This window comes from Montipora capricornis, chromosome 7 (genome assembly GCF_036669925.1).
Source record: "Montipora capricornis isolate CH-2021 chromosome 7, ASM3666992v2, whole genome shotgun sequence".
Classification (NCBI taxonomy): domain Eukaryota; kingdom Metazoa; phylum Cnidaria; class Anthozoa; order Scleractinia; family Acroporidae; genus Montipora; species Montipora capricornis.
In genome coordinates this window covers 30614477-30633907 of record NC_090889.1, presented here as the reverse complement: position 1 = coordinate 30633907, position 19431 = coordinate 30614477, and the positions used below count along the sequence as shown (strand labels likewise).

Genomic DNA, 19431 nt, shown 5'->3' with positions numbered 1-19431 from the left:
GACAGCCAAATGACGTGAAAAATTCCTTACTGTTATATTTGTAGCCTTGGAATTAGAACAATTTTCAGCGTAGCTTTCTTGATTACGTCTCTTCCTGCAAACGTAACGTCCGGGAACTATAAGAGGTATGCCATCTAATTTTTCAGGTTGTGGTGAAATCAATCAATTTCTGAGCATGGCCCCGAGGGATTTCACGTGGACAATGAAACCGTGGGACTAAAATAAAATGTAACGGATTCAGAAATCCAATCCGGAGGGAAACACAACTATTAGCTTTTTGCAATCATCGAAAAGGAGTTGAAACAGGATCTAAACAGGATATCTCCAGCTAGGGAACTGAATGAGTTTTGAACCCGACGCGGGATCTCCGTACTTCGAATTAATCCGCTTTGATCACCTCTCCCCAAGTTTTTCCCCGAGAAAGTCCATACCCCTGTTGCTCGAAGGGTGGATAACTCAATAGGTTTGGAAGTTGGTTATCTCCTTAATAGTGATTTATCTGATGGATGAGCTAATTCATCTTTCTAAAAAGCAGTAGTGCATGGGCCCATATGACTTTGTTTTGACGGTTGGAAATCGAGCACTGTGATTGGTGGATTCAAATTTTCGCGCCAAAGGGGAGCATTCTAATTGGTAGAGAGAAAAGAACAGCCATTTTGAATAAATGAATTATCACGTGATTTTAATGAGATTCATCGGGTGTTGATTGGTGGAGAGGGAAGTGGACACGTGCACAAGATAGCGAACAAAAACAACAGACCAGAAAATAAAATACAAAGAATCTAATGAGAAAGGGAAAACCTATATTTATTCAACTTGGCCGTTTTTCCTCTCCACCAAACAGAAGGCTCCCTTTTGGCGCGAACATGAATCCACCAACCGTCAAAACCGAGTCATATGGGCCCATAGTACTACTAGAAGCGAGGCCAGATAGATTTATTGTTCGAGTTGCCTTAACTAGGACCATTTACCAGCGTTGGTTTTGAATGAAAGTTAAATAAACGAAGACTGAAGAAAACCTATGTTTACACTTACTTCAAACACCGACGACAACAAATGACAAAACTAACAAATATGATGACAAATAAAACAGAGCCGGCAGTAATTCCCGCAATGACTTCAATGGAAAGTGCAGCGTTGTCTTCAACGTATCTTGTTGTTGGCTGACGCATAGAAGCCTGGAAAAGAAGACCAAAATCAAAGTAATAAGATGTGATAAATGTCGTGGGATTCTAACCAGATTTGCTTACTTGAAATCGGGAAATCGTGATCCTGATCGCCGAGAAATAATGATGGTCCTCTTGGAAATTTAAGGGGCGTACGTTTGCAGTGAGCGTTTTTTGGGATAGATGACAAGAACATTTTCTCTTTCCCTTCAGTTACATGAAGCATAGTTAATAGAAAGGACTGGTTTGGAAGCTCGGCAAACATCAAAGGACAAGGAAAGGTTACGTTTATACAAACGTTGGCCGTGCAGCACTTATATTTTTTAAACAGAATTAACTGAAGAGAGTGTAGTGTAACGTGAAGTGCTAGATTTCTATCCCATATGAACCATGTGAGCGTTAGCCCTACTGATGGAACTGGGCCCACACAAGGCGGACAGAGAAAAACTCTGACCAGGGTGGGAATTGAACATCTTCAGTTCCCACGGCCTGCTCCCGTCTGACCTTGTAGCTCAGTCGGTAGAGCGGCGGAGATCTAACCCGAAGGTCGTGGGTTCAATTTCCACCCTGGTCAGAGTTTTTCTCTGTCCTGGTGTGGGCCCGGTTCCATCAGTAGGGCTAACGTCCACATGGTTCATATGGGATAGAAATCTAGCACTTCACGTTACACTACACTCTCTTCAGTTAATTCTGTTTAAAACACATCAAAGGAGCAAACAAAGATGCCAAGATTTAGGTTGGAAAGTCCACGACCGTGCACAATCTTTTCTTTTGCGCTCATACACTATGCATGAATTACGTAAACAACACGTTTCTATTGGTTAGTTCCTCAGTACGGAGTAAACAACTATTGTGTTTTGTGCACGGTCAAGGCCAAAAAAGAGAACAAAAACCTACAACAAAGAAAGTTGTTGGGTTTCATAACCATTCCCGTCTATTAACTATGCATGAAGTTAACTCAAAACTTAGAAATTTTCTCGTCATTTAATTTGAAAAAGCTCGCTATTAAGTTCCAACCTGGACCATAAGCGACAATTGTGTCATTGATAACCACTAGACCATCGAAGCAAGCCGATGAGCAAGCGCGAGTTTTCATAATATTTAAATAGACACCCATCACCAGAATTAAACGCTGACTGGTCTAAAATGGTTGTTAGACTTCAATACTTGTAGATCAGCGCTATTCGGAATGGTTGATTTGAATTAAACACTGTTGATCAGCGCTATACAAAATACTTGAATACGGTGCATGGGAATATTACGTTGGCGACCTTCTAATCTATGTGCATTGTGTATTAAATTGTCACGGGATGTTTGATGTCCTTCTCGTCTGTCCCTTATTGCATTAACCTCGCAGTGATGATGATGATGATGATGATGATATTAACAATAATAAGCTATGCGTTTTACTGATCAAGTACTTGACATTTAGTTTGAACTGAATTTTAGAACGTGAATCGGTCACTGCCGGTAGGCAGGGATTCATAAGCCGACATCAATAACGGTAGCCCTTCAAAAGCGCTAGCGACTAAGGTAATGAGTTTCTTAAAAAGACTGACGATCGCAACGCTAACTTATGATCCAGTGGCCACTTCGCTGTATCAACCCAGTTGATAGCAAATTTTAGTTGTTTGGTTATTTATTTTATTTTTTTTTTTACTGAAAATTAAGGTCTAAAAAAGTGTTCTAAGACGTCAGTAATGGTGGGAATAGCACTATGCAAATGTCAGATTCCATCATTTCAATTATCAATTAAGCGCACGAAGTGGGCGCAACAAACAGTTTACATTTTAAATCGTCTAAAGTGAAACAAACGACATTAACATCGACTGAATAGAACCCCAATTGGACAAGTAAATTCCACTGTACATCATGGCATTTAATATTTCAATGCTGCTACGCTCTAGTTGTGAAGCGTTTCGATGCGGAAATTGCCTCTGCACCGAGATACTTACATTGTGATCAGTGGAGACAGAGGTCGTTGACTGCTTCATAAAGTACTTTGGCCAAGAGATCCTTTGAATGGCGCTGAAAAACAAAAGGAGAATAGCTCGTGACTTTAAAGGCGGAAGAAGACTAAAATTGAACTGCTCGAATTTGCTGCAAACGGCAATATCGCCACTTCCTGTGTGGTCGTGATTGCGTGTTTAAAAATCGTAAGAGTGTTCTCAGCATTACCAGTTTGCACGATACGAGGCCAATAAATGCGATCTTAGCTGGCTTGATTACAAAGACCCCATTTTTCGGTTTCGTTTCATTTGAATTCCCAACTAGGACCTTAGAAACGGAGCGCGATTATTTTCTTCGGCACTAGCTTATGAACACTTCTTTTTTGTTCTATTCTTTTGCCTTATTTATAACCGAGTTGAAGTTCCAGTTGTATTTACCTGAGGCGGGAATATGTAGGTTGTTATCAAACAGTGCACAAGAGGTCTTAATATTTCATCGTCAAATGTTACGTTGCCAATTATCAACAATGAAAGTAAAAAAAAAATAAAATTTAAAGCTTGTATGTTTGTTGGTCCGCTTTTCTTTCAGTCTCAATCCTTCTTTTGAATAAAGAATTGATCGATTGTTTTAAAAATCTTTCATCCTCGCTTCATTCTTCACACCTCACTGATTTGAACTTGAAAGGTGTTGTTTTGAAACGAATATGGAATATTATAACCCTTTTTTTTGTCTGATTCAGTTGTTGTAGAAACATCACCACTTCTGCTGGAAACGTGTCCTTTCTTCTATAAACGCTTTATGTTTGGTCATCTTAAAATCTTAGCATCAGTGGACAGGCATCCTATTATGGCAGTAACTTCACTTTAGCCATTTAGTAAGGTTTCACAAAAAGCGGACGCACAAATCGGCAAAACTAACCATGAACGGATGTACGGAAAATTCTAGCTAAGCCTTCAAAGAGAACTCTTTTTCCACTGAACTACAAATTAGACACCCACAAGCTACAAAGCTGGAAAAAATCTTTGAGACTGGCTTTTTTTCAAATTTTGGACGTGCCTTAAACAAAGTCTCGACAAATGAATACTCTCTCTCTCTTCCCAACCCATAGAAGGTTTGTTTATAAAGAAGCGCAAATAACAAAGTTACCCTCAACGTGGTTTGATGGCAGAAGAGGAACCGGAGATTTACTTCTTAAAATGATTTGTTTGTGGGTGGAGAAGGAAGTGAAATGTGTGGGAACATTTTTTTTCAAAATTAACATTCTTACTAATTTCATCACGATTTTTCCATTTCCGGCATCTATTTTGTACCAAGATCGTTTTTTTTATGATTGACAAGGTCGCGTGACACGGTCATTCAAGGGGCCTATTGTTAGCTTCTAGCAGTTACTGATTTTTTGGGGGGAGGGGGGGTTGGTGCTGTTAGATTCAGACAATCTGAGAAACGTTAAATCAAACGTGAGAGAGGGAAGTTGAAGACTCCGGATCATGATTATGTTGCTTCTCTTTATGCTCGCTTGCTTTATGCTTGCCGTTCCTTATGCCACTCTTTATGCTCGCAGAGTTTACTTGCAAAAAAATTTCGGTTGGGGAAGTTTGAATTGCTTAAGGTGGCTCAAACCAGTTTCAGCGTTCCAAGTGCAGTTCTTATTAGAAGGATCGGCACCACAACGTTGTATCATTGGTGCAAAAACCAGCATACAGCCGATTCCAGCTGGCTGTAAGCTGTGCTCCAAGGTCACACATGGACCGTATAGCGGCTGCCAGAGGCGCCATTGTATGCTTTCGGGTTCGATCTTGTTGAGCTGCGTCGTTGCTGTACTTTGCGACGGCGATTAGCAGCGACAATTATTATTTATTTTTGTATTAGCAATATTGAGGTACCAAAGAAAACACGAATTATTGCTGAACAAGATACAGCAATTACTGTGACGTAATATGTCACCGTGGCAACAGGTAAGCCCGGTAAAAACATCCTTTATTTTGTCTTTAGTTGCTTATATCTCAAAGACGAACACTGTTACCCCCATTTTTTATTTCTGAAAAGTAATCAGAAGGGCATGATGAAACTTTGTGCAAAGTTTTAAAAAAATCTGTCCCGCCGATTTGGAGCCACCTTAATTTTGTGATTATTTTAAGGTGGCATTGAATCTGCTTGACAGAATTTTTTTAAACTTTGCCGAAAGTTTCATCGTGGCCTTCTAATCACTTTTCAGCAATAAAAAAAAGGGGGGGCCGGGTCTCCGAGTTCGTTTTTGAGATAAGAACAATATTAATAATAATAATAATAATAATAATAATAATAATAATAATAATAATGATGATGATAATAATAATAGTTTAATAATTCTATAGCGTTGTTTACATATCTTGCATAATGAAGTGAGAACAGTAATTTAAATATATCAAAATAAATTTACTAATATAAACTAAAATTAAATTAATCTAAATGCAGCGTCAAGCAAATGCGTCTTTCGCCTGAGTTTAAAACTGCTATGTGATTGAATTTCATGAAGAGGAGAAGGGAGATTGTATATTGAGGACGGCATATGCGAAATGTGAAATATCTCGCACCCTGTGAAGGACGTATAATTCTTGAGGGAGCTTTTAGTTCCAAGCATGCCAATAAAGCGCGTGGTTAGAGCAGAAAACTCGAACCGGATGTCATACGTCATTCGTGACATAGATAAGGAAGATTCTTGCACTTGGACCAGAAGATCGTGGAGGGCGTAACAGGGACTCTTCATTGTTTTTTTGTTTTGTTTTTTTCGGTTTGGGTAGCCTGCCCAGCGCGACTTCAAAGGGGACTGGACACGAAAAAACTCCGAGCGCCCTTCGCGCTCTCACACGCGCGCGATGTTTCTTCGTGTCCAATATCCCCTCTCTTCGCTCTCCTTCGAACCTTTACCACGCTGGCGGGTTGCTGAATGCGTGACCTAAGCCATGCTCATTTTCTTAGGTTTTAACCCCTTACTAAGGCTAAGTACAATGTTTTGACTGTAAAGGAACATACGCCGCTAGGATGATCCACATTTTGGAATGTTCCTTGTGCGAGGGTCTTCCCAGATTGTTCACAAGTAATCCATTCTCGTTTCCAGAGTTGCGATCCTCTTGGCCAGCGCCACGGATCGATCCGTGGCGCTGGCCAAGAGGATCGCAGCTCTGGGATCGAGAATGCTAGTAATCGTACTTGTATTCCAACCTAAAAGACAAGAATTCCCTGACTAGTGCAACGAGATTTTGCCATGTCAGCCCGGCAGCGTGTCTGTTGCCGTGCAGTCGCACCCCTTATCTCACGCGAAAAAACCTGGTGACGAACTTTAAGGAAATGTCCACAGAAAACTGGCAACTAGTGTCGTGGACAAAAGTTACCCATGGTTCTTCATAGTGTGCCGAAAATCAATACAAATGAGTGCTTAAACACAAGGTAAGGGCTTAAATATTCCTTGTTGTAATATGTGAAGTCTATTGTACTTTGCCATCCGACCATACTTAATTTGTAATGAGGCAAGGTCATGTCGGACTCAACGAAGAAAAATATAATGTTGTGGAAAGTTGCAAGTCGTTCCAGCATTGACCAAGACGCTTCCCCAGGCTTGTTTTTTTAATCAACGATCAATCATACCTTAAACGGTAGTTTGCATTAAGCAGAGGTTTCATAATTTTGTTTAAGCTACTGAAAGACTCGGGTATTTACAAGAAAATTTTGGTCATTCAGAAAATAAACTACTTAAAAAGCGCTAATTTCTTCAAATTTATGTTGTTTTCTTATTATCTCAAATGTTTGCATGCGCAGCATGGGAACTGAGTGCAAATTTCGCCCGTGCAGTTCTCATGAATGCAAATCAGTTGGCATGGAAACCGAAAAGTGCATTTACGGAAATTGTACAAGAATAATTGCACGAGTGCACAATTAATTTGCGATTACATTATTGAGCTTTTCTCCTCAAACAAAGTTGATGGGCTGATTGTTTCGTAATTGTCTCTTAAATCAATTTACACTAGCCTGTTATATTTCATTTTTGTTCATATAAATTGTGTAGTATTTTATAGGGTGAACTCAAATTCTATGTTACAGTCACTATTGTACAACGTTTCCTCTTAACTTAGTTTATAGTAGCAAACAAACAGAAAACTCGTTAGCTATTCGCTCTCGATTACGGAGGGTCCCTTTAGAACTTCGACAAGTTTGTCACACACTAGCAATCGAATTCCTCTGGACCATTTGGTGGGCAATCTTGCAAAACATAATACTTTGGATATATGGGATCTAAACTGTTCAATTCCTCATAGATTGTCGTGTCTAAGTCCTCAATCAGGTCCTCTACCCGCTGTTCCGTACTCAAAGACGATTTATTCTCTTCCTTATTGTGGAAGTCACCTTCACAGTGGCTCTCTGAGATGGCTGAATCAAGGTCCTCAACGAGGTTATATACACGCTGTTCTACGCTAATAGGGACATTACCGCCGTGTTCGCTGGTAGAGCAGTGGTTACATGAGCCTTCAGCGACGACAGTCGGAAGAGGTTCAATGAGGTTGTAAACACGCTGTTCCACGCTAATAGGTGCGTTTTTCGAGTGTTCCCTTGTTGAGCTGTGGTCACGGGGGCCCGGTTGTTCCTCGCTTATAGGAGCCTCATTCCGGTGTTCTCTCGAAGATGGGTGGTCATAGGGTCCTTCTACCGGCGGCACTCTGTTCAAGTCCTCAACAAGGTTATAAACACGCTGTTCAATACAAACAGGAACATCACTCTCTTGTCCTTCAATTGAGCTATAAGTGTATTCGTAAGGCTCTTCTATAACAGCTTTTTTTTCAAAGTCTTCAACAAGGTTATACACATGCTGTTCTATGCTGAAAGGGACATGATTTCGTTTTCCTCCTGCAGACGTTGTGTTCGATTCCTCGATGACAGTGTAGACTGGTGCTTCTAAAGTTGCCGAAGCATTCTTACGGCCGTTGCAAGGTATAGAATAGCTTGAGGTGTAAGTTCCTAAAAATGATAAAGCAAAAATGATATGTAGTGTCTTTGCATCTGCGATGTAGGGATAGGGCAGGGGCGAGAGCACTCGCCTCCCACCACGTGCGTGTGGCCCGGGTTCGATCCCCAGACGGGATGACTTTGTTAAATTGGTTCTCTACTCTGCACATGCAAGAAAGAAATTCTAAGTGATAAATGATCGCTATGAACGAACGATATCTTTGGTCGAAAGGGAAAGTCACGACATGATCGTGTCGGGAGGAACTATTTGTAGCTCCAAAGTAAAATGTGGGAGTTGCGAGAATGAGGGAGTGAGAGTGTCAGGACAAAACGTTGCACAGCAATTGTTGAACGCAAACGTATATGCCGGTCAAACGAAATCTATAACTACTTCCCCGCGGGTAATCCCTCGGGCATTTAAATCCCTCCCGAGCCAAATGGTCATTCATTGCCCCATCTTAGGTCTTCACTTTAAAAATACATTGTTAAACACGAGTCGGTGCCCTTTGACCTGATTAGACTTTTCTCCGGTCGTCCTAACCCTTCAGTCTCCGATAGGTAAGCAAACGCACCTAACAGAAAACCAACACTTGATGTATTGCAAATTCCTCCCCCCTCTCCCCTTCCCCCCCCCAGAAACCCGAAAGCTATGGTCGTTAAAGGGGCTAGGTTACGCAATTTTAGGCAATTTCAGCACTGATCGAACGGTCATAGAGTCAAAATAACTGTTCAAAACTATAGAACTCTAACAAAACACAGGGAAGGCAAGAATGGACATGGATGAACAAAACTGGAGAGGATTGAAATGGATTGAATTTGGGTAAATTTGAAAAACGTCGGCCCACCTTTTTTTGAAATTTATATCAGTCTATGTCAAAATGTCATTTATACAGCTGGAAAATCATTCTCAGTTGTTATGTGGCCGTGATTTTGCAAATGAAAGACTCTTGCTCTGCGAATTTGATGTTTAGAGCTCATAATTAACAAAATTAAACAAAATTACCTAAAATAGCGTGACCTAGCCCCTTTAAGAAACACAAAGAATCGAGTAAGAAACACAAAGAATCGAGTGTCTGAGTGATGCTCGGGAAGGTACTGGGAAGACATTTTGAAGACTGAAGTACCTCTAACACATCACTTACCGCTTTCACTGTAATTAAGTGTAGCATAAGTGTTCTCTGGGTCACCATTTGAGAGTTCGGAAGCAATTGTCCGAGAGCTTTCCATTGTTCTGTCGCAGGAGTGTAGTGTTTGTTGCTTGTCTCTGTAAAAAAAGTGCAAAATTTTATATAGAATTTCTTGTGGGACAAGACAAAAAAACAGTGAACTGAGTTCATTTGGAATGTCAGAAAATGCGTTTTGCATGTCACGTTTCAAATTTACGTTGACTCACAAGTCCAGCATCATTATTCGCGCGAAGTAGAACTATCAGTCACATCAAACACACTCAAATGAACGTTTAGTTATGAAACTATTCTAAACCTGTAATATGAAAGTGTAGGGGTGTAGGGATCGATGCGTGCCTTGCTAATTATTGCGCGAAGAATCGAGTAATTCACGATCCATCTCATAAATGATACGTTTAATTTTGAGAACTGAAATTATTACCTTTTCCAAAAATAGATAGAGATCCCGGTGACCAGTAAGAGAATGGTGAAGAAAAGGCTAATTCCCGCGATGAAACCCGCTGAAAACGAATTATCGTCAGCAATGTTGGACTTATCGGCCGCAACACTGGGACCAACTTTGACCTGCCAGAGACAGAACACGTGGTTATCTTTAAAAAGGTCTTGGAATGATAGAAAGATATCGGAAAGATAACGAGCATTTTAGGGGTGCAGAGATGGCGCAGTGGTGAGAGCACTCGTTTCCCACCAATGTAGCCCGGGTGCGATTTCCTGACTCGGCGTCATATGTGGGTTGAGTTTGTTGGTTCTCTACTCTGCACCGAGAGGTTTTCTCCGGGTACTCCGGTTTCCCCTCTCCTCAAAAACCAACATTTGACTTGATTTGTGTTAATTGTTAATTTCAATTTACAGTGTCCCTAATTAGTGCTTCAGCGCTAGAACGTCTAGACACTTAAATAAAGTCCCTTTCCTTAATTTCCTTTCCTTTCCTTTCCTTTTCCGAACTTGAAATATCCGAGATTTCCGAATTTCCGATTCGCACCTGATACCTTACGATTACTAGTTGGGATGGCCTACCTAGGCCTAGGTTTAGTTGGAATTGTCTTACTAGTCTAAGACTGCTATATTACTTTGTCGACTGGGATATGTGGCGTTCTCGCAACTGACTTTTGTCCTTCGGATTATTAGTTCGGATACTCTACCATACTCTAACACTATAAGAGACTTGTGGCCGGGGAGCAAGACCATTAAACTAGGTTCAGTTGGCACTCCTGAAATTTCCTTGGAATGCAATGCGAAATAAATTTATTCACAGTATGCTAATTATTGGAAAAATCATGTTTATTAACAAGTATATGTATTACTTTGGTTGAGCAGTGTGAATGCAGAAACGCATATAATTAACCGAACAGCCAATTCCTCGTGGGAAAGTGAAACTGAAACTTTATTTGACTTGGAAACATGCGCTTAGCTATATGGTAAAAAAGATGACACAAACCTATGACACAAAACTATGCATACTTGAGATGTATACTTCAGATATATATTAAGACTGAAATGATGCAGCAATTTAGGCGTGTATACCAATCAGAGGTAAACAAAATCTTTTGTAGTATTTTACTGTGAAGAATGTTAGACAACTACCTCAGAAGTGGGCATGACCTTTTATTTGAAAACACAACCATAGTTACCTAAGGAAAGGTAAATATCGCTCTGTATAATTTTAGCAACATTACTCAAAGTTTGTTATTCTTGTTTTGAAGCCGTGCTTTCAAAACACTACCTCAAGCTCAAATACTGCAGCATATGATATCAGAATTATTTTAAGATAGCTATAGTGTCATAAACTGATATGTACTTGAGATATACTTCAAAAGCACATTAAAGACATGATGCAGCAAATTATTAGGAGTGTTGACCAATTTAGAGATAGACAACATTTTTGTGTTACGTGTTACGGTTAAGAATATCAGACAAGTACCTCAGAGGTGGGTGCCGATTTTCCCGACTTTGTATTTGTAATCGTCGTGGGAGCTGACGTCACGTTGCCTGAAAATTGAACAGTTAGTGTGCTGAGTAATGATATCGTAAAAGTGTTTATAGTTTGAGAGCTGTTATGTAGGCCAATGGTTTGATAACATCTCTGTTTTCAAATTAAGGGTTTTTAATGGGAGATTGAACTGAGCAACTTAGAAGATAGAAGTTAAAACAAAATGTAGGCTTGGGAAAAAAAAAAAAACACGAACACATATCCGTGCTATTCGTTGCACGTGATTCCAAAAACTTGCGATTATCTCGACCGGCGGAAGTCTTGTAATATATCCCATAAGGGATAGATAGACATAGTTCAGTGATTGCTTTTCTTTATTCATCGAATCACTTCTTATTTTGCGATGAGACGTAATTTTTAAACCACGCTGGATTCACTATGAATTCCTAAATTTCATTATATTTTCAACCTTAGGGTCTTGAGAACAGCATATGAGAAATTACTTGAAACAAATAATTTGAACAACATTTTTAAATCTTTTGCAAGACATGTTTCGACATACCTATGTCATCTTCAGTTGTACAATTTGTAAGTTAAATTCAAATTGCACAACTGAAGAGTATTTCGACACATGTCTTGTAAGAAATAAATTAAAATGTTGTTCTACTTCTTCAAGTTGTTTTCAACCTTGTTTTTACTCTTGCCCGGGCGAGCGGACGTATATCAGCAAAATAGAAAGGAGAGAATCTGATCATCTAAAACATGCTATTTTTAGACAGCAGAATTTCCTATTTAGTTACCGCATATAGCACTTCAAGCTATAAAAAGTGTTGATATTATTAACTGTTTTAGCGACATTTGTTTTAATGTTCTCTACGTCAGAGCACTGCAAATAGCAACGCTTTTGCTAGACTTTTAAAATGACAGTAAATACGTAATATTCAAGCGCGGCTATATAAGACCTTGATCTTGTGGTTACGATAAACAAAACAGTGTTTTTAAAAAAAAGCCAACTTGAAGGAGGCAACGAGCTGGTAAATTAAATTGCGTATCAAAGTTGAATTCGGGACAGCCGAGTGGAAATGAAGTTAAGGGTCACAATGGGATTCTCACCCCAGACATCCGCATGAAATTCCCGCGTGCCAGATACTGGGCCACGCCCTTCGGGTCAAAGACATGACCTCAGTAGCCAGCCATAATGGGCGTTACCTCTAGTCTATAATTAAACTACATATGCGGAAATCAGACGTGCACAGTTAATATGCATCCACGTTGTGGTTACTTACAGAGGGTTTGTCCTTCTACTTTGAACATCAAGCAGCTTTGCTGTGCTCTGCATCTTATGTTTACGATCACAATTTTTCCTGTCAAATCTTTACTTGCCGCCTCTAAGTTGATCTATTTCCAGAAATTATAGAGAGGAAAAAGATTGCTAAGAAATTGTGGAATTTCCACAGTCTCACATGTCAGTGCTATATTTACCGTAGCGCCATGAGAAAATTGCTAGCCCCAGTCTCCAGCCCATATTTCACACTTTTCTTTTTTCTACTGTTTACCTCGATTTAATTGATAAATTCAGGTTCACATCTGTGAGAATGCAACTTAGTTTCGTTGATTCTCGTATGAGAAGTCGCGAACTCAAAAATTGTTTGTCGTTTTTCCACAGATGTTAAAATAAGGCACGATTTCCAACAGCACTGAGACTTAAGTAGAGTAACGCCCGGTTCCCACTTGTGCGAAACTGCACAAGCTCAAGAATAAGCACAGGACGTTCTCACACGAGAAAAAAGCAAGGAAAATCAGGCTATACGCGAACGTAGTAACGTCGGAGAAGATATAGTAAGATTGAAAATGGCGTGCAAATCGTCGTGCCTGTGCATATGCTTAACTCACGCCGGCCGGTTCCCACTGGTGAAACAAGCACAACCACAAAAAATTAAAGGAAAATTTCCTTTTCTTGTGCTTGTGCTTATGCCTGCGTTTATGCTTATTTTACGCCCGTTCCCATACGATGTTTTTTTATGCTTATGCTTTGTGCTTGTGCTTATCGCACAAGTGGGAACCAGGCTTAAGAGTTTTCTTCGTCGGTTCGTTACCACCCGTACAAGAATCTGCCAGCGTACTCTTTAACAAATCCAGTGAGGTGGACGAGATTTCGAAACATCTTTGGCAGTTAAACTCTTGGAGGTGTAAAAGGCATTGTGGACTGACATTTAATGGAAATATCGTAATCAGCACCCACCAGTGACATTAGCCTCGACATAAAAATTTGGATCAGAGGTTTGTCTATAAATCTTCGTATCTCCAGCGGACGAAATAAGTACCTATATTCATGCTATAGGGGTCAGCTTAGTCTTGTGTTTTTGTCAAGAGTAGCTATTATTGTATCCTTCGCCTCAAACAATACTAGAACGTATACTTGAAAAAGCGTTACTGAGTCCGCTTGTCCTAGCTAGCGTGTATCCCGCCGGTTGTTTAACGAAATAAGTACAATAAGATAGAAATATACCTACACGGAGATCTTCAATCGTACCGTTACAGCAAGAGTTAAGTTATGACTGAAACCATTCTCTACAGACAGAAACCACTGAATACGCCAATCAATGGGAAGATTCAACCAGCTGGAGCTAAGCGCGGAAAGACGTGACCTTACAGTTCACTCAAATTGGCTAAAGCTTCGGCGCGAGTTTTCATGAGCCAATCGCTGAAATACAAAACTAAACAAACGCTCTATTCCAATAATACCACTCACAACTGGCGCTCACCTCAAATCTGTATGCGGTGTATCCCGAATCCCATTCAATGTTAAACACTGAGTCTGCCGTTGCCGCCATGACCGTAGCTTTCTTTCCGTTGCAATCTATATACTGCGAGGAAACAACTTGACAACTCCCCGACCCATTTAAAGGCAAAAGTTTTGGCGTTTCGTCTTCAAGAACGCTCAGTTCCCCAGGTTCATTCTCAAAGTGAGTTCTTTGCGTACAATCTTTGCAAAGTAAGAAAGGAGAAAAAAAAACAGTAAGTTAACCTTATTTTCACTTAGGGGTTCACACACTGCGAGAAGTCATTAACTTGAGGACCTTCAAACATATCAAAGAAACTTGACTGAATCAAATGCTGTTATATAGGGCTGGGTAGGCGAGAACCGGAGTACCAGTGGTCGGAGAGAAACCTCTCAGAGCAAACGAGAACAAGCAAACTCAACAAGCAGAGATTCACGCCAGATCCACATTTCAAGAAAGCAAGTCCTTTCACCTCTCCCCCAATCCCCCCCCCCCCTCCCCCCTTGCGCCCATGCCTTACACTTATATCACGCCTCTTACTTTTCTTGAGTTGGTGGCACTCTCTTCCTTTTTTGAGAATACTACTTCAATAATTTTTGAGTTGCATGTACTGACAAAGTTCGGAAGCTCTCTAAAAATCCCAAAACTTCAAGGAATCTATCTGGTTTTTTTTTTTTTCTAATTTTGCTTCATGGGTTATTGTGGCCTATTTTAGGTAATAGAAATAAGGTGAAATTTCTCCTACGTTCTAAATTCATACGCAAATCTTTCTGTTTAGGAGCCCCCCAGGAAAGTATTCAGTGTAAATAGCAAGTGCCAATGTTAGGTCCATACGCGTTATCTTGTTTTGTAAACTCTTGTGAATTTGTGAACGTTAATTTAGATGGCCATCTTTCAACTAAGTATCTTTCTCTACTAAGTAGAAGCTACATGAATTATCAAAACAAGTATCCATATTTTTCGACACAAACTCACCTGTGAAAGTTCTAGTAACTTCACTTCCTACACAGGACCACGAATGTTGGTACAGCGCAAATGTAGCGTTTGGGAATTCACAGTAGCATTGACACCCAAGAACATCTTCCTTTGCATTGTGTTCCTGACAAAAATGGTGCTTGTTGTTACATTTTGATGCGGGGATCGTGAAAATATCCGTCGGTGGGTCGAGTCTACGTTCAATTGTCATTACTTCTGATGAATACATTTCAGCGTTTGAAATCAACCAAATCGCAATGATCAATTTCTGACACAAGAGGTTCATTTCCGCAAATTTTGTTCACAGCGATCTTTTGCCAGATTCTTCCCTTCTTTGTGAAGCCTTTTCGAAATTTGCGGATGCTGATACTCGGCTTTCAAATGAAAGATCAATCGTTTCTCTTCACTTGCTCCTGGATTCAGCTTAAACGGCGGAGTTCGTAAGTAAACCGCAGAAATGTCAGTCAAAGTTGCCGTAAAGGCGACAATACGGTTTTTTCACGTTTCAGTCCTTAGGTGGTATTGGCCTTGTAATTAGCAAATAGAAACGTTTCTTAACTATTTTTACAGGGCCTTTTGACGTCAAAGAAAAAAACATCAAAAGTACTGGAAAGCGCAAAACTGCTGTTATTGGAGACGTAGTTGCAATATTGCTTTCAAGATTACTCCTTCCGAAGTGATGGTGGTCCAAGTTTTTTGCTTTGGCTGTGGGGGTCTCTGAACGTATAATTGCACCATCGATTATTTGAATCGAAAATCACTTAACTCCGAGGGAACCTCTATGGTAGTTAAGATAGTTAATGCCCTCTTCAGGAAGGGATTATGGAAAATTATCACAAGTGTGATATAGCATTTAAGCGAAGAGGTGTAATATATTTCCTTGATATCTGTCTCCGTAGTTCAAACCGATACATAAAATGTTAATATTCGGGCCACCTCGAAGGCATCAAAACAAAATATCTGTTCATTATTTCGTTTTCTGACCGAAAGGACTAAATAAATTTAAATAAAGAAATGGCACACCTATTTCGCTTTGCAGACAAGTATCACCCAAAAACATTTTAGACACCCAAAGAACTCCCATTACGTGACCTTAAAATGATACTATTATTAGAAGTTCAGAGGCTAAAAACTACCTCTTAATGAGGACAACGTAATTAATGTAGTTTCTCTCGGTTTTGGACCAAACTGGTGAAGTAAATGAGGCGTCTATCATTGACCATGACGAAAGGGTTTATTCACATCACAACCCAGTTAATACCCAACTTAGTTTCTTTTGAGACGTTCTCTCCTTAATTTAATATTTCTCTTCTTCACTTCTGTTGAGTCGTTTCCTCTAATGTCCAAGATAGACCGCAACTATTGGTCATCAAGCACTCAGCATTGATTCGACATTATTTCATGTCCATGACTTCCCGTTCTTATGAGAATTTTCATGTGAGGGCATTTCGGGATGATCAATATGAACAGTTGTATATCTTATTTACGGTGAACCATGAACTAATCTCGTCCATGATCTGAGAAGAAAGAAATCTCAATCAATATTTAACGATAGTCATCACAAAAATCACTGTAATTCAACACTTCGTTTCAGTCTCTCCCTTACGCATTTCTAGCTCGTTTCAGTGCCTTGTCACCCCAAAACCTTAAATAGTACAGAAAAAAAAGTTACCAATCCTGTCATTGTACGCCACATTTAAGGCTGATGTCAACTTAATTGTCTGCCTACTGAGAGAACATTAGCAAAAATTGATGTTCCAGATCCATCCATCGAAGTTCTACTTATGTCAGTTAAGGATATTTTTGCATTGTAGATGCGATTGGCTTATCATTTCACTAACTTTTTTTCTGTCTAAAGCCCCAGCTACACGTTCAAACATTGTTAGAAGAACACTTCCCAACATTGTTATAAGAACGCTTCTAACAATGTTGGATACGCATATAAATTGTTTGAAACACGTCACTTTTACAACATTGTTGAAAGGGCGGCGACACGTTTCAACATTTGTTATATGCATGTTGGAGAAAATGTTTGATCGAAATCAAAACATTCTTCCAACAAAAAATATTGGAACACGTCATCAGACAGGCGTGCTACACGTTCTAACCTTGTTGATCCAACAAATGTTTTATAACAATGTAGCCGGGGCTTAAAACTGTCTTTATTTCAATGTGAAGTACAAGAGCAAATTTGCCTGAGCAAATTTTAAATTTCTGTCATCTACTTTTTTCGTGAGCAAGCAAATACCCTTTTTTTTTTTACTATATTTCTGTATTGTTTAATATTGGGAAGAAATGTTTAAGTAGAACGTAAATGAGCTTCAGTATTTTTTCTCCTGAAAAATCATAAATTCACGCAATACTAACTTGCATGAAAATTTCCTAAGAAGTAATTGAGAATAGGACGTAAATTAAAGCACTTTTCACACGAATAGCGTTTTTGGCACAGCCCGCCACCCGTTTACATGGCCACACTAAAGAGTGCCTTGATTTTTTTATGGACACACTTAAAAATTAAAGAAAAATCGGCGTCTCTAAATCAATAAACATAATGATGCCCTTGTCGTCGGTTTAACCCTCTCGGGATTGTGGATACGTCGAATATTCGATCAAGGCACAGCCACTGTGCTGCTGCTTTGCGATGGTATTTCATGAGGAAGCGAATAAATTATATGTTCCATACATATATGGTGGAGAAAGGGCACCGCTCATTCATTGCTTTAAATACAATTCGAATTAAATGGTTTTTTTAAAGCTTTATTTCATTCATTTATTCATTCATAGTTCTTGATTGACTGATTTTTTTAACGGTTTCAAAGATAGCTGTATGCTTTCTTCTCTTATATATTCTATCAGTGTCTCCGTTTCCTTCTTCGACCGCGTCACATTTCTCTTCAAAATCAACGCTATCTTGGATTCAATCCACAATTATAATCCTTTTGTATTTATTTTATTTAATTCAATATTTATCCAGGGGCATCCAATTTAGCAGAGCTAGTTTAAATGGAGCCCTGGCACAGCACAAAACAAAGACATAAAACATTAAAAACTAGACAAATTAAGTTGTAAATGCAGTATGTAGCGCAGGTGTTACTGTTTAAGATGGCGCTTTAGTTTGATTTTAAATTCGCTTAACCTTTCTACTTGCCTAATGTTTCTCGGAATGGCGTTGTAAGTTCGAGCGCCGTTTATTCTAAAGCTCCCCTGATACTTAGCAGTTTTTGCCAAGGGAGAGCGCAGCAAATCACGGCTTCTGGTGTTATAGCCATGGAAAAAGTGCGCATGCCTGAACTCTGAAAGTAAGTACGAAGGCGCTATTCCGTGAAGACATTTATGGACTAAAAGGCATTTGAGATAATTTCTGCGCGCTTGTAGGTTGGGCCAGCCAAGTGTTGATTTTAACTCCTCAGCCCCGATTGATCGACCTTCAATGATACATGCGGCACGTCTGTTTCGCTTATTTAGGTAATCTTTGCTCCGAGCCCCACAACTGTCCCAAACAGGCGAACAGTAATCGAATAATGGCAAGACTATAGTATTGTAGAACATTAGGCAAGTTGGCTTGGGGAGAACCTTACGCGCTCGACGCAGAACACCTAATCTTGACGAGATCTTGTTACCAATATATTCTATGTGGTCCCTCCAAGATAGAGTGTCGTTTAGGAGGACCCCAAGATATTTGAACTTATTCGAACCATTTGACATGGCACCCATGATAAGGGTCATCGGAACAGCCATATAATTCGCATGTTCTCTATACCGCTAAACGTTTAGGCACCCGAGCTCAGCCTATTTCCATTGACACGATGAAAGTTGAGGCTGCGTTTCCAAGAATTTTAAACACCGATGCCCAAGATTGGGCCTGACATGCCATAGCCTTAGCGCTTGTCGTGTAAATATATTAATTTGTTATTAGTTAAAAGTAAGGTGAGTTATCTCATATTAACTAGGGTAAGAGAAGTAAATCTATTGCACATTGCAATCCATAATAGAGACCTTTAGATTCTAGGACGAGGACGAGAATAAGTACGAGTTTTGACTGCCCGTTTTTAGCAAAAATTTGGAAAATTTATAACCCGTACGATTAATCTTAATCTTTGTTAGCAGTATAGGTTGCTCAGTTATTCTTATTGCTGGTATCTGAGTTTTTTCGCTGATCGAAGAATGCCAAATTGCTACCGTGCTGTTGACTTGTTTTGACACAACGACATTTTTTGCAAAACCTGGTACTGAAATGACGACGGCATAACGTTTTTTCCGCCAAAATGACGCTGGTTTGCGCGCGCTCATTGTTGTTCTATGAGAAAACCTCGTACTCGTAGTCGTTCTCGTCCTAGAATCTAAAGCTTCCTAATGTCTAAAAGAAGTTCGCCATTATGTTCTCTCTTAAGTTTTCTTTCTTCTCTTTTTGCTTTTAATTAATTTTCTTCTGTACGTGATAATATTTAATATAACCACTGATT

The 19431-nt window shown here is 39.6% G+C and overlaps 2 protein-coding genes and 1 long non-coding RNA gene across 3 annotated transcripts in view; 1 reads left to right on the top strand and 2 right to left on the bottom strand.

Moving 5' to 3' along the window:
• The window catches only part of LOC138056895 (uncharacterized), a 58827-nt gene extending 57809 nt beyond the window's left edge, over nucleotides 1-1018 (top strand). Inside the window, exon 6 of the long non-coding RNA XR_011133544.1 lies at nucleotides 147-1018. This is a non-coding gene — a long non-coding RNA (uncharacterized lncRNA). The remainder of the gene's footprint in view (nucleotides 1-146) is intronic.
• LOC138056893 (uncharacterized) overlaps nucleotides 1-3576 on the bottom strand; it is a 5579-nt gene extending 2003 nt beyond the window's left edge. Inside the window, exons 1-3 of the mRNA XM_068902827.1 lie at nucleotides 3122-3576; nucleotides 1036-1178; nucleotides 31-94 (exon numbers count right to left, since the gene is read on the bottom strand). Of these exons, the coding sequence (XP_068758928.1) occupies nucleotides 31-94; nucleotides 1036-1178; nucleotides 3122-3160 (246 nt within the window). The 5' untranslated portion in view covers nucleotides 3161-3576. The remainder of the gene's footprint in view (nucleotides 1-30; nucleotides 95-1035; nucleotides 1179-3121) is intronic.
• Nucleotides 3577-6701: 3125 nt separating this feature from the next.
• On the bottom strand, nucleotides 6702-15457 carry LOC138056875 (uncharacterized). The gene is made up of 7 exons (XM_068902803.1): nucleotides 14969-15457; nucleotides 13976-14196; nucleotides 12497-12608; nucleotides 11202-11269; nucleotides 9702-9844; nucleotides 9236-9357; nucleotides 6702-8105 (listed from the first exon to the last, which is right to left on the bottom strand). The coding sequence occupies exons 1-7, from the start codon at nucleotides 15252-15254 to the stop codon at nucleotides 7315-7317; spliced, it is 1743 nt and encodes a 580-aa protein (XP_068758904.1). The 5' UTR covers nucleotides 15255-15457; the 3' UTR covers nucleotides 6702-7314.
• Nucleotides 15458-19431: the final 3974 nt, after the last annotated feature.